This window comes from Lucilia sericata, unplaced genomic scaffold (genome assembly GCF_015586225.1).
Source record: "Lucilia sericata isolate MDLA Ls3-8-SP2 unplaced genomic scaffold, ASM1558622v1 Contig000354F_arrow, whole genome shotgun sequence".
Lineage (NCBI taxonomy): Eukaryota > Metazoa > Arthropoda > Insecta > Diptera > Calliphoridae > Lucilia > Lucilia sericata.
The window spans coordinates 93954-109586 of record NW_023994374.1 but is presented as its reverse complement, the minus strand read 5'-3'; the positions used below and the strand labels follow the sequence as shown (position 1 = coordinate 109586).

Genomic DNA, 15633 nt, shown 5'->3' with positions numbered 1-15633 from the left:
ACAGACGGATCAAGTCAAGCTAAGTGCATTTAATTTGATTTAAGTTTATGCTTGCCTTTTTGATTATATTATATTTAAATTGTCAATATTTTTCCCATACAAAAAGTTGCCCGTAAACTGCAAAATGTTGCTCTGGATCCGACAACTTTTCTATAGAAAAAGTTACTCTGGATCAGACAACTTTTCTATAGAAAAAGTTGCTCTGGGTAAGACAACTTTTTTATAGAAAAAGTTGCTCTGGATGAGACAACTTTACTACAGAAAAAGTTGTTCTGGATGAGACAACATTTCTATAGAAAATGTTGCTTTGGATCAGTCAACTTTTCTATAAAAAATGTTGCTTTGGATCAGACAACTTATCTATAGAAAAAGTTGCTCTGGATGGGACAACTTTACTATAGAAAAAGTTTCTCTGGATCAGACAACTTTTCTATAGAAAAAGTTGCTTTGGATCAGTCAACTTTTCTATAGGAAAAGTTACTTTGGATCAGACAACTTTTCTTTAGAAAAATTTGCTTCGGATCAGACAACTTTTCTATAGAAAAAGTTGCTTTGGATCAGACAACTTATCTATAGAAAAAGTTGCTCTGGATGAGACAACTTTACTATAGAAAAATTTGCTCCGGACTGGACAAATTTTCTTTTGAAAGAGTTGCATTGGATGAGACAACTTTTCTATAGAAAAACTTGCATTGGATGAGACAACTTTTCTATAGAAAAAGTTTATCTGGATCAGACAACTTTTCTATAGAAGGAGTTGTTCTGGATCAGACAACTTTTCTATAGAAAAAGTTGCTTTGAATCATACAAATTTTCTATAGAAAAAGTTGCTCGAATCAGACAACTTTCAATAGAAAAAGTTGCCCAGGACGAGTTCTAAATTAAAATTCTATAGAAAAAGTTTTAATGATTTGCCTAGTGAAGACGCAAATCTGATCTGTAAGTAAATGTGTGTAGGTATGTGTGAAACTCTTAATTATAACTGGACAACATTTTTTAGATACGCCACATATGAATCTTTTCATCTTTTTAAAATATTTTAATGTAAATTTCCTATAGAGTAAAGAAAGAAAAAATAACCAATTCCACTTTTATTATCTCAAGAATATGCAAATTAATCTTATAAAACTAAATGATACGTGTACTTCAATTGATTTGTATATAAACATGTATGTTCAAGTCTGCGTTTTTAATTGTATACATCTATTTTGATCATTCCCCCAACATTTCCATACGTAAACTCATGATCACATAAACAACTTAGAGAATACCCTATAGTATCTAAGGCGAAGACTAAGTCTGATGGGTCCTCCTTCCTTTTATAATGGTTTCCTATAGTCCTCCACTTCTTTTGAAAATAATTGAAATGAAGTGCAAGTGTGGCGGCTGGTATAAAAAAAAAATTGTAAATGCTGTGCGCAAACCATTTTGATTACAATTCTTTTATGTAGATTCAAGTGACTTTGGCTTTCTTCTACGAATTGCTGCGGAAAGATGTTGCAAATTGCAATCTTTTCTCCCTCTTCTTTTTTTATCATTGTTATAAGGTTGGCTGTTATATGTAGCTAACTATAGTTAAGTAATCAGCAGCAAAAAAAAGGGATTTTTTAAGTTATTTAAATGTGTGTTTCTTGGTTTGACTGCCAAGAAGGATGATAAGTTTTTCTGGGTATTGTAAATGTGTTTGTATTTTCTTTAATCACAACACATGTACAAATTACATGTCATTAAAACTGATTAGAATTTATGGGATGTGGACAATTGCTTTTAAATGAGATCTGATAATGGTGGTAAAAATGCATAAGAGTCTTATATAATATTGAAGTTTTCTACATATAGGCTGTTAGGAATTGTAATTTAAAATGTTTAAGAATTGATTAGAATAGTTTAAGGTTGATTGGACTATTGTTGGGTATAAAGTTTTGTATTACAGAAAGTAATTTTATTCTATATATGAATATGAAAATCATGTTTAAGGGTTGTCTAAGAAAATAAGCAGATAATATTTCAAGATTTTCTGATTTTAATTTAGACTGAAGTACCAAATGTTCTTTCTGATTTATTTAAGTCTTAAATTTTAAGCCCAATATCAAAATTTCTCTACTATTCAAATATTTTTGCCTTTGAATAAATTTCCTTTAACAAATTCCTCTCTCCTTAGTTAGTTCATTTCCCGAAATGATAATTGATCATAGATTAAATAAATTAAACATGCAGTAAAACAAACTTTTCTACACTTTTTTTCCTAACTACAAATAATTTCCCACCAAACAATGCCCAACAGGGGGAAAAAATAAGTGAAATAATGGTAGTTATCGTAAACTAACAAAATTTGTGTTTGTTAACAAAACAAAATCTTTGGCACTATCTTCAGCATTATATCAACTAAACAAAACGATTCATCTTTAAGCAAAAAAAATCCCCCAAAAAAAGAAACATTACTAATTGAGGACTACCACAACATGGTTTGCAGTGACTTTAAGAGTTTACAAAATTTACCAGAAAAAAACACCCAAGAGCAACCACAATAAGAAAAAACTAAAACATGACCAAAAGAAAACAAAAAATAAAAAACAATAGCAACATTTAAGGCCTCTCTGTATAAAAATTAAAAAATGAAAAAAAAACTTAACAACAACATTGTAATGTAATTTAGAAAAGATTAAGATTATTTTTTAAACGCCTCTAAAGGTTAAAATAGGTGTATAACAAAAATACACTCACACATTTCTATGAGGACACACACACACACAATTTACACACTCTCCCACTTACGACGCTTACACGCATGAACAATTAATCCTTTCAGTTGCTTTCAAACTAATAATATTTCTATAGAACAGACAACTTTTCTACAGAAAAAGTTTCTTTGGAATTGAAAACTTTTTTATAGAAAAAGCTGTCTGGAAATGACATCTTTTTTATAGGAAAGGTTGCTCTGGAACTCTGATCTGATATTGAGAACCTTAAGTTGCTGTGATAGTGACAACTTTTCTATATCAGAAGTTACTCTGATAGTGACAATTTTTCTATAAAAAAAGTTACTCCGATAGTCAAAACTTTTCTATAGAAAAAGTTGAACTGATAGTGACAACTTTTCTATAGAAAAAGTTGCTCTGATAGTAAAAACTTTTCTATAGATAAAGTTGCTCTGATAGTGAAAAATTTTCTATATCAGAAGTTACTCTGATAGTGACAATTTTTCTTTAAAAGAAGTAACTCCGATAGTCAAAACTTTTCTATAGAAAAAGTTGCTCTGATAGTGGCAACTTTTCTATAGAAAAATTGTCACTATTCTATATGAAAAGCTGTCTGGAAATAACATCTTTTTTATAGGAAATGTTGCTCTGGAACTCTGATCTGATATTGAGAACTTTAAGTTGCTGTGATAGTGACAACTTTTCTATATCAGAAGTTACTCTGATAGTGACAATTTTTCTATAAAAGAAGTTACTCCGATAGTCAAAACTTTTCTATAGAAGAAGTTGAACTGATAGTGACAACTTTTCTATAGAAAAAGTTGCTCTGATAGTAAAAACTTTTCTATAGATAAAGTTGCTCTGATAGTGAAAACTTTTCTATAGAAGAAGTGCTCTGATAGTGACAACTTTTCTATAGAATAAGTGGCTCTGAGCAACTTTTTCTATAGAAAAATTGGCACTTTTCTATATGAAAAGCTGTCTGGAAATGACATCTTTTTTATAGGAAAGGTTGCTCTGGAACTCTGATCTGATATTGAGAACTTTAAGTTGCTGTGATAGTGACAACTTTTCTATTAGAGAAGTTACTCTGATAGTGACAATTTTTCTATAAAAGAAGTTTCTCCGATAGTCAAAACTTTTCTATAGAAAAAGTTGAACTGACAGTGACAACTTTTCTATAGAAAAAGTTGCTCTGATAGTGAAAACTTTTTTATAAAAAAAGTTGCTCTGATAGTGAAAACTTTTCTATAGAAAAAGTTGCTCTGATAGTGACAACTTTTCTATAAAAAAAAGTTGCTATGATAGTGACAACTTTTCTATGGAAAAAGTTGCTCTGATAGTGAAAACTTTTCTATAGAATAAGTTGCTCTGATAGTGACAACTTTTCTATAGAAAAATTTGTTCTGGTAGTGACAACTTTTCTATAGAAAAATTGGCACTTTTCTATATGAAAAGCTGTCTGGAAATGACATCTTTTTTATAAGAAAGGTTGCTCTGGAACTCTGATCTGATGTTGAGAACGTTAAGTTGCTGTGATAGTGACAACTTTTCTATAACAGAAGTTACTCTGATAGTGACAATTTTTCTATAAAAGAAGTTTCTCCGATAGTCAAAACTTTTCTATAGAAAAAGTTGAACTGACAGTGACAACTTTTCTATAGAAAAAGTTGCTCTGATAGTGAAAACTTTTTTATAAAAAAAGTTGCTCTGATAGTGAAAACTTTTCTATAGAAAAAGTTGCTCTGATAGTGACAACTTTTCTATAAAAAAAAGTTGCTATGATAGTGACAACTTTTCTATAGAAAAAATTGTTCTGATAGTAACAAGTTTTCTTTAGAAAAAGTTGTTATGATAGTTACAACTTTTCTATAGAAAAAGTTGTTCTGATAGTGACAACTTTTCTATTGAAAAAGTTGTTCTAATAGTGACAACTTTTCTATAGAAAAAGTTATTCTAATAGTGACAACTTTTCTATAGAAAAAGTTGTTCTAATAGTGACAACTTTTCTATAGAAAAAGTTGTTCTAATAGTGACAATTTTTCTATAGAAAACGTTGTTCTGATGGTGACAAATGAAGCACTGATAGTGACATTTTTTAATAGAAAACTGATATATTTTCTATAGTCTTTTCTTTAAAAGCATACCCCTTAAAGGATTAATTATGTATTTTGGACAACATATTATAGAAATCCCTGACCAGAAAAGAAACATAAAAAGAACAGATAAACCCCCAGATTTACACAAAAAACTACAAAGAATTAAAACAAAAACAACCAACATACAGAACAACAATTACAGACAACAAACAACAGTTTGATGAACAACAACAGCAGCAGCAACATTTACAGCAAAATAATGTACGATACGGAAAAAACAGACCATTTAACAACTTAACATAATGATCATGACGCGACGTAATGTCTGAGACAAACATTTTTACAACAACACCACAACAGAATACAACATGAAACGCACCTCACTCTCTGGCATTTACCAGATATATTTTGTTGGCCACAAACAGCAACATTTTAACAAAACAGAATCCTGACTTGACTAAAACACGCCACGCATACGAATAGAACTAGAGCTGGAAAAAAATCTCATTATTTAACGATTAATACTAGTGAGAGAGAAAAAAAAAACACACCAAAAATACTGTGTAATATCTAGGGGGCAAATGTGCCACAAATCCCCTCGTCAACAATCCTTTTTATTGTAATCAGCATGTGATGTAAATCATCTTTAATAGAACAGCATCTCTATCATGTTTAGTATGTGTATTATAATAATAGCATTAATGATCATTTATAAAGAGTACTTATACAAACGATTTTGCAAAAGTCTCATGTAGAAGCACTATGGGCAGAAGTGTAATAATTTCGAATATAAAAAGGTATTTATTGTGCTTTAAAATTTTTCATAAAATTAAAGTGCGTACTAGCGTTTATATTTCTTTTTATGGGACCTAAGCTAAAACTAGTTAAGTAATTGGTTATTTGTGGCTAAAACCGATTCTAGTTCTAGATTGTTAACTCTGCTACAGTTGCAAATTTTCTGTTTGCAAATATCTATAGTCTAAGAAGCATATATAGATACATTTTAGTGATTTCTCAACAGTTTTCCAAAATACATATATTTATTTTAAAATTTACTAACTATTAACTATTCTGCCCATAGTGCTCTGATCTCCTTTATTCAATTAAATTGTTTTTATTTTCTTTTATCAACATACACACACACATACAAACACACATCATTCTCATCACCATCATCATTAACATTGATGCCTTTTAATGATGCCCTCAAGTTTAAAAAGCGGACTACATCACCAATAATAATAATAATAGTAGTACGATGAACAAAAGAACAAAGTGTTACATATAGACGATATCTTGTTATTTTTGTTGTTACCTTCATTTGCGATTACGTCTATACAATTTCTTATTGTGTTTAGTCCATCTTTTTTCCTTTGCTGACTTTTCTTACAAACTGTCATTAGTTGTGTGTACAAAGAGGGGAAAAAAAAAACTTCTTCATTTTTGCCGACACGCCTGTCTGCTGTCTAACTTTAGAATTTTACTCTAGTATCTTTTTATAAGTGTCATTTAATGAAGTATATTTCTAGATTATTATGGCAACAACATTCAAAACTTTTGTTGGACATTAAGTGTAACCAATAAAGACAATTGTTCGAAAAATTTGAAGACTGTAACATGAAACATTTCAAAGAGAAAGATTTCCTAATCAAGAAATAATAGTAAAGTTTTATAATGATATAAATAGGATTTACTGTATATTTTTTGGGCTGTTAAAATATCTTTACTTTGATTCATTACTGATCATAATCGCTATGAAGAATTCATTTTTTTAAACACATATTTAATCTCCCAAAAAGTATTATATAAATTTGATTAACCGATTTTTTTTATTAAAAGTCGCTATTAATTTATTCCATTTTCCCAATAGAGTCATTAACACTCTCTCATCGATCGTTATTAAAGATCTTTACACTCCCATATTTCAGTCCACGGTATTCAGTTTACCCTGTTTCAGTCCTTTTCTAAAAGTTTAAAAATTTGTCATCTTTAGTATATAACAGTCTTGTTATGTTTTTCTATTGAAAAAAATAATGGAACTTAAGCAAAAAGATTTCGACGTTTAAAACCCATTCACATAAAACTACATCTTCAGCATGTTTCTGCAAACATAACGATGTCATTTTAACATTTTTATCCACTTAATTAATGTCATTGTATTTCATTGTTTGAATTCATTCATTATTAAATATGTTAGAAAAATTCCTCATAAATCTTTGTCACAATAAAGTGTTAATAAAGTTAACAAAAAAAAAAAAACTGTACATATTCCAAACGTCTTGGCAAATTTTGAATTGAATCGAATCAATTACCATGTAAAATTTAATTGTCTTTTGTTTGTAGTTTTTCACCTTCTCTCTTTTTAAGTCGCTGCCTTTAAAAATTAACAATGGAATCTTGACAACAATTATTTTATTTTAAAATTCTTCTAATATTATTTGTTTTCTTTCGTAAAGTGTTTAGAGTTATGGTAGAATTACCCACTCGTAACGTACGTAAACGTAATGTTAAAAGTTTAAGACAGAATTTAGTCGTTATCATAATAAATGCTAAAAGTTCTACATTTTAAGGTACTCAGTAAAGAGTACCCAGTTCCCTAGAAACCCCCTTTTATTTGTATAAACAAACATTTGGTAAACACAAATAACAAATTAGCTATTTTCGCCTATCGCTTGCATTGTGTTGGCCTTCCATTGACAACTTTATTTTTATACAAATATGTGATTTGCTGCAAAATCAGTCAAGTTATAGTATGATTTAAACACACAAATCAAGAAACAATTAATCATTATTTTTGTAACAACAATATTTAGATTTTCATTACTACACCTTGAACTTGTTATACGGATTTTAAAAACTAAAACAATGTAATATTACAAAAAAATATATAACTCAAACATCTAAAATCAAAATCGAGCAACTAATTCTAGAACGTTTCCAAACACAACCATTAAAATAAAAATGGAAAACAGATCCTAAAATTTCCTAAGAAGTACTTGTTCTCTAGATCCTCTTCAAGATTAAAGTACAGGTTCTATTATACTCCTAAAGAAAGATTGTCTACTACAGAACCAAGTCCGCAGATGACCATTCAACGGATTTAAAATTTCAAATGATAGTAATTTTTCTTCTTATTACAAAAATGGAAAAATATTTTTCTGCTCTATTCAGCTCTAGGTGTTATAGGCTTCCAATGTTTTAATAAATAATTGAACATATCTCGATTACTAATTGTCCAACCTGGTTGATATGGATATCAATGGAAAGGTCTGAAATATATTTCTATTGATATGTAATACGATCCATATCTTTAACCCAATGAGCGTCAGCGTTGAATTTTATGTTCTCTAATATTGATCAGTCCCTCTAGCTTTCTTTAAAAGAAAAGTATTCTTTGTTCATATTCGAAATCTTTCATATTTAACAAATTCCCTTCTCCAATCGTACAATCCTTTCTAGATGTAATGCTGTTGTGTGAATGTCAAAATGACCAACCAAATGCTAAACGATAAATATCAATCACATTTAACACGTGAACAGACACACCCGTTAGTGTTTTTATTTTTATTGTATTTATTTTTTTTTTTTTAATTTGTTTATCAAAAGGTTTGACGAGCGGGTGTTTAAAAAGGGAGGAAAGGAAAACGTCTCCTCCCAAACACAGTTAACTCTATACAAGACCACAAACTATAGTTTGTATTGTTTTTTTCTCTCAATTTTATTGTACATTTAATTGGTTACGGCTTTCAGATACTATACCCATTTGTAGTCATATTGCAAATATACAACATGCTGGGTATGGGAAAATATTGTAGTAAATTAGTTTTAAAACAATTTTAGTTATATTTTTTTCTTGTTTTTCTACATACAAAGTTATTTTAACCATACACAATAACAATAATAATAGTTGGTGATTGGTTTCTCTTGGTAAACTGTCTGTTGAAAGTTGAAAGGTGTTGAAAATTCATAAATAAATATATTTAATTTAAGATGTTAAAATAGTCCCAGTGAAAAATGTTGCAGTAGATTGAATAGTACAGTAATAGTTAGCTTAAGCTTACAATGTAATGCTATATGTAATGTGTATGTAATGTAATGTCAAATGGAAGATATTGTAGTTATAACTGGTATTTAACAGGTTATAGAAGCTTTGTATACATTAAATGCCAATAGTTTGAACACATATCTTCCAAGTTGCATTTTTACCCTGGTTATTATTTCCTGGTCTTGAAATTTATTTCGTTATCAAGTACACATTGCAAGTTTGTTGCATTTATATTTTTTCTTTAATAACAAATATAGGAATGTAATATGTACAATTGCAAGTGAAAATTGATGCGAAAGTTATTGAGATGAAATTGAACAGAAATAAAAATTGTACATTCAGCAACAGAAATGAAATTGGCAAAATACAAAATACTATATGTATATTTTTTAGCATTTCGTTTATTTACATGTTGTTTTTGTAACCATATATCATATGGTTAATCATTTTAAATTCATTCATTTCATTTTCAACGAAATGCAATAATAACAAAAACAACAGCGAGCATCAGCAAACTAAAAAAAAGACCTCCCAAGCTCTTCAATTTTTTTTTAGTTTTTTGGCAAGTCAGCAAAAGTTTTGCAGATGCTGCTGTAATGTTGCAATATTTAACCCTTGAAAGGATAAAATTTGCCAATGAAAATAAAATAAACAGTTAAAGTTTAAATTGTGGGTAATGTAAATTGTGTGTGCCTATAGCCTAGTCTATAGTATAGTCTATAACCTAGTATATAGTCAAGTCTATAGGCTAGTCTATATTCAGTTGTATAGCCCAGTTTATAGTCAAGTCAATAACATACTCTATAGTTTAGAGTCTAAACTTTAGACTATAGTATAGTATAATCAATAGTCTAGTCTAATCTAAAGTCTAGTATAAAGTCTAGTTTATAGTCTAGTCTATAGTCTATAGCCTAGTCTATAGTCAAGTCAATAGTCTAGTCTATAATCAAGTCTATAACCTAGTATATAGTCAAGTCTATAGGATAGTCTATATTCAATTGTATAGTCTAGTCTATATTCTGTTTAAATTCTCTTTGGAACAGGTGTAGCAAGAAAAAGAGAGTTAAACTCCATCTACATACCTTAGATACTTTACTTCTTTTAAAGCTTTCCCAAAAAAGTAACATTTATTACCACAAGCAGTCGATCGTTAACTGTCACAAATATAGACATCTTTATGTATAGGTATAATACCTTCCGGCTTAAATAAGAAGATTAATTAGTTATCTATTGTGGACACTGGTATCCATTTCGATGGGCGCCACCTTTGTAAATTGAAATATTCTTGCGTTGTTAAGGGATTTTCCCATGACATACCACCCTATGCAGATTTTATGGTTAAGATTTGTACTAAAGAATCAGCAGAAATTAGAGAGAAATAATTTTTGCAATTAAAACTAGTAAATTGTAAACTGCAACGTTAAATTTTTTATAATTCAAAATGTAAACAATAACAAAACTTTCAAAATCCAATGTAAAATAAGTGTTTCACAGCAAGCAGCTTTTGTACGTAAGGTGTTAGAAAAATATTCTCAAGGCTGGTAACCGTTATCGTTATGATACCATTTTTAAAACCACACGCTTTTTCATTTCTAAACCTGATAATATATTTTTAACATAAACATTGAAAAATAAATGAAGAAGTTAACAAAGTCGGAAGAAATCAAAAAGTTGATATGAAAAAAGTACAAACATTCAAGTTTCAAAATTGCAAAAAGTCGACTTTTCATAATATGCAAATAGTCGAAATGTCGACTTTTTGTTTCAACTATAAAACCCTAGTTAAAAGTTTGAAACAAAAATTAATCATTTTCGTTTTCTTCCTTTAGCAGCTCACAAAAAGTCGACACTCCGACGCTTTGTAATTTATGAAAGTGCGACTTTTATTACAAAATCAATTATATTTTTTTTCGAAATTCGATATTTCGAAAGTCGATATTTTATTTGTTGCCAATTAACAAAAGTCTTCCTTAAACAATTACTGCAAAAGTCGACTTTTTATTTAAATTTTAGAACCCTACTTACAACTCTGGCATATTTGTTTTAGTTTCATATGTTTGAGCTTTTATATATAACAAAAAAGCAATTAAAGCAGGAATTTTAGCAGGAAATATTTTTCAATTTGAATAAATTTTGTGTTAAGTGAAAATAGTTTTCAAATATGTCTAAAAAAGTGTTTTATTGAAAAAGTAATTGCAAATTCCTTGAAAATAAAATAATATGTACAAATATTTTGTTTAAGGACAAGGAACAACTCATTTACATTCCTTAACAGGTAAAAAACTTAAATACTCTTAAAATAATAATGCAATCACAAATGTTTTGGAATCAAATGTATAAAAGGCATAAAAAACAAATATAATAGTATATTTTTGTTTCATTTTTTAGTAAATTCCCATATATAGTTCTAATATGCTGTCCTTGACCGAACAGGACTATTTTTATTACGCAGTTAAGCGGCTTGCAATAATTTAGAAATCTTGGAAGTCTCACTGAAATTTCTTCTCATTACCATCCGCTTTCTTTTAATTTAAAAGTGACTTATTGTGGTTTATTCCTTAATGACTTCCGTCACATTTTGTCCTTATATGCGGCCCTTAACCGAACAGGACAAATTTTATTACGCAGTTAAGTTGCTTCCAACAATTTAGAAACCTTGGAAGTCTCACTGGTATTCCTTCACAATACTTATCGCTTTTCGTTAATTCAAAAGTGCTATCGTTTAAAAGTTGTAATTTCTCTATTTGAAAACATAACTCCAATATAATTTTTTTATAAGTGAAAGGAAAATTATCTTGTACCCGTTCTATGGAAAACTTCTGGAAAAAGACGATATTAATACATATGTAAATAGATAAGTTGTCATAATAAGCTATAGCGGTGATCTCAATTTGTTCCAATGTTAGAATGTATCAAGTATGGTATAACAACAAGATATACTCCCGGAAAGCTATTCACAAAGTCTATAATTAATCCTTTAATAAATAGAAACACCAACTTTTTCTTAAATTTATAAATATTCAAACCCTTTATAGGGTTAAAACTCCTGCTTAAGCGTAGTATTCTTCTCTCTCTCAAACTCCATGTACTAAATGCTAACTGCAAAAGCACGCACATATTCCATATAAAATTTTATGTAACTGCAACATTACAAAGTTAATGCTGCTGCAACACATGGGATCTTTGGTCAGTTGGCCTTATAAATAAAATTTGTTTTATTTGTAAATTTAAGATTATATGTAAGTATTTTTTCTTTATGGTTAGCCAACTAAACTAGCTAGCCAGGCTGTCCGACACAGTATATACTGACTGACTCTGTTAGCGACTTGTTTGGTCGCGTGATTTACGATCTCAACATTGAAATTGTGTAACGAGCAACCGTAAAAATGAAACAGAAATAACTACAAATCCAACAAAAAAGTAATAATAAAAATTAAAATAAAACAAACCCAAAACAAATTCATTGAATACAATATGATCTTGTTGGCAGTATGTTGGGTTTCTTGGGTTGTGTTTTTTAGCATTTTTTTTATTGCTGACTATTTGACTTGGCTGCCTGCTTTATTTCAATACAATTTGTGGGATTTTGTTTTTATTATTTTATCATTTGATCCTCATCGGTCGCACGCATGAGCAATAAAATTTTATATATTCATATAGAGGAGAGAATATAAATAAATATATTCAAATGTATACCAAACAAAAAATTGAGTTACGGTCTTAACAAACAAATAAAAAGTCCATTCATGAAATAAGTTGTATGTATTTCTTTAAGTAAAATTTTAAATTTATTTAAATAAACTATAAAAAATGCTTATGGTATTTTAGGTTTAAAAGTCATTAGGTGAAGATATTACCTAAAAGTTTAAGATGTCATAAATATATAAATTTTAACTGATTGAATTCACTTGGAATGTGAGCCTATCTCTGATTTAAATCTTTGTGTTATTATTGTCATATCTATTGACTTAACAGTTAATCCTATAATAACATAACTCCATCTTGCTTTTATTGAACATATTATAACATTTTTAGCTCGTTGCTATAGTCTTCTTGACCGATTTTAAAATTTTTTTGATTTTTCTTTTTCTCTTGTTCCAACATTATGGGTCAGTGTGACCTTTTCTTGTTGTTGTTTGGCTTTCTTTGTGAATATTTCTTGGAGTTCTATATAAATAAATCTAATAAATCACTTTGATTTGTACATAAAAAAAGAAGAAACCTACAGATAATAAAAAAGGAACATTGCAAAAATTATGTTGTTGTCTGCCCAAATTCTGTAGAATTTTAAGAATGAAATAGATGTTCAAGTTTTAAAGGGTTTTTTTTAAATCCATTTTTTTTTTTTTGTTAAATTTGAGCAAAAGATTTATGACTGTGATTTGATTAGCGATTGGCGTGTGAAAATCGTAAATTTTTAAAAATAATTTTAGATTTTTAGGGGTTTTAATGAAATTTTTTAACAAAAATTATATTTAAAAGCGAATATAATTAAACAATTTAGATTTCATATTGTAAAAGACAATATTAAAACTTGTACTCTCCTGATTCTAGACTAAAGAAGGCTGGTCCATAGATTAGATAACTGACTAGTCCATATACTAGACAAGAGTCTATATAGACTAATGTATCTGATTAATATCAAAACAAATAATATTCTCTTCAACACTTTAAGGCAAATGAAGCAAGTACTTTAACAAAATATTAAAAACACATGTTGCTATGTTGCTGAAAAAAAAATCCTGCAAGTATTTCATTACAATGCAATAAATTTAATTAAATATCCGTAACTAATATGGAATTTTGACTAACATACAATGTTTCATTTAAATAGCCTAAACTCTTTGTATTCGAAACTTTGTTGCCAACATCTATCTATTGGCTATAAATTCCCATAAACATGTGTTTTATTGTTATTTGTACAAAATGTTAAATGGCTACAAAATGATTGTCACAAAATGTCACTAATGAATCTAAATTATTATTATTATTATTATATTTTTTCTTGCTCTCAAAAAAATTATTAAAATGTCTACAATATTTCAGACAAAAAACAACATTTAACAACAACTGTAACAGTAAAAAAACTGTGGTACTAAGGCCAACAACTGTTGCCAGAAATACAAGTAAATAAACAATAATTTTCAAGACATTCATAAACATATTTAGATGCAAATGTAACACCATTGAAACATAAATACAACAATAATGCTAAAGCAACATTAAGTGAGTGAGAGAAAGAGCAGGCAAAAAAAAAAGTGCAACATGGTTAGATATAAATTACAAATGCAAAAAAAATTATAGTCACGCAGTGTATGACAACAACTAAAATGGGGGAAAAAAGTCAACTAAGAGCAAATAAACAAGCTTAGAATTAACCCTTTAAAAGAATAACACTTTAGTTTACAAAAAATGTCAAGAAATTATATGCAACATGTTGCCAGCAGTAAAATTACTAATAGCATTTTAAATTTAAGTAGAAATCTACTACAAATTCCAATTTCGACATTTCTGAAGATTCTTTTTGTATTCTAATTGAAAATTAAAGACAAATTTCCTTTAATACTTTAAAATATTTCTTTATTTAGTAATTTTATTTACTGTATTTAATATAAATAGTTTATGTGAAATAAAATTCCTCTCTTATACTTATTTTAGAACAAAACTATTTCAAAATCTCTTGGGCAATCCTTCTAATCTTTAAGGGGTTAATTGTAACAGACTTTTGTGCAACAATACTTTAGTAATTGCGACAATTGTAAATGAAAAGCGCAAAAACGTGATTATAAAATATTATATTAGAAGTAACAACAATAGCTACATGCAAAAAAACTAAATTATTAACTGACATGTTTATTAGATAAATAAATGGTTAAAAAAAACTTCTCTAAAAAACATAAAATTGATTTTATTTTACTTATTTTTTGGTTTCACTTTATTTATCTTTACAGAACAAATACACAAACAACATGACAATTTTAATAAACATAAAAACCAGTGCAATAAACCTATGAAATTATTAACACAAAACATGACATGTCAACAGCCTATAATTATCAATAATTCTAGCAACATGTGTCAAAAATTAGCTGCTTCAAAAGAACAGACTTTATTTTCGAACGATGAAATTGATGGCAGACAACAAACCTCAGTTGAATTAAAAGATGGCACAAATGACAATTTAAACCACAAATCATCATCATCAACAGCAAGAGCAGCATCATTATCAACGACAACGTCATCCTCTATGTCTGCAACATCATTATTAAAATCCTCTAAACCTGGTTCAGCTGCCACTATACCACGTTGCAGTCAAAGTCTTACAAATCATAATGCTGCCAATAAATACGGAAGCAATAAAGAGACACCAGCAACAGCAACATCATCATCTTCTTCATTGGAAACAGCAACAAATACCATGACACTTGATAAGCAACAAAATATCTTAAGTAATAATGTCTTGTCTAAAACAGCTGCAACACAACCATCATCATCATTGTGTACGTCAACGTTGTCTTCTGCTTATAAGCAGCCAAATGACACATCAATTGATAAAAGTAACCACGTTTTAACAGCAACAGGGTTAGCAAAAGCAGCTCGTGGTTGTGATACCAGCCGTAACAAATTAGCTGCTTTGGATAATTTGGATTTAGCGCTTAATTTGTCTAATTTACCATTGGAAGGTGATGAAGATGAGGATCCATATTTTGAATTGCAAGAATATTTGGAACGTGTTAAGGTAAGTCAAAGAAATTTTTCTTTTACTATTAATATTTAAGAGAAAACTTTT

The 15633-nt window shown here is 28.7% G+C and overlaps 1 protein-coding gene across 1 annotated transcript in view; it reads left to right on the top strand.

The window, feature by feature from the left end:
• LOC119604037 (serine-rich adhesin for platelets-like) overlaps nt 1-15633 on the top strand; it is a 302563-nt gene that overhangs the window by 193160 nt on the left and 93770 nt on the right. The window contains exon 6 of the mRNA XM_037956367.1: nt 14795-15582. Within this exon, the coding sequence (XP_037812295.1) occupies nt 14795-15582 (788 nt within the window). The remainder of the gene's footprint in view (nt 1-14794; nt 15583-15633) is intronic.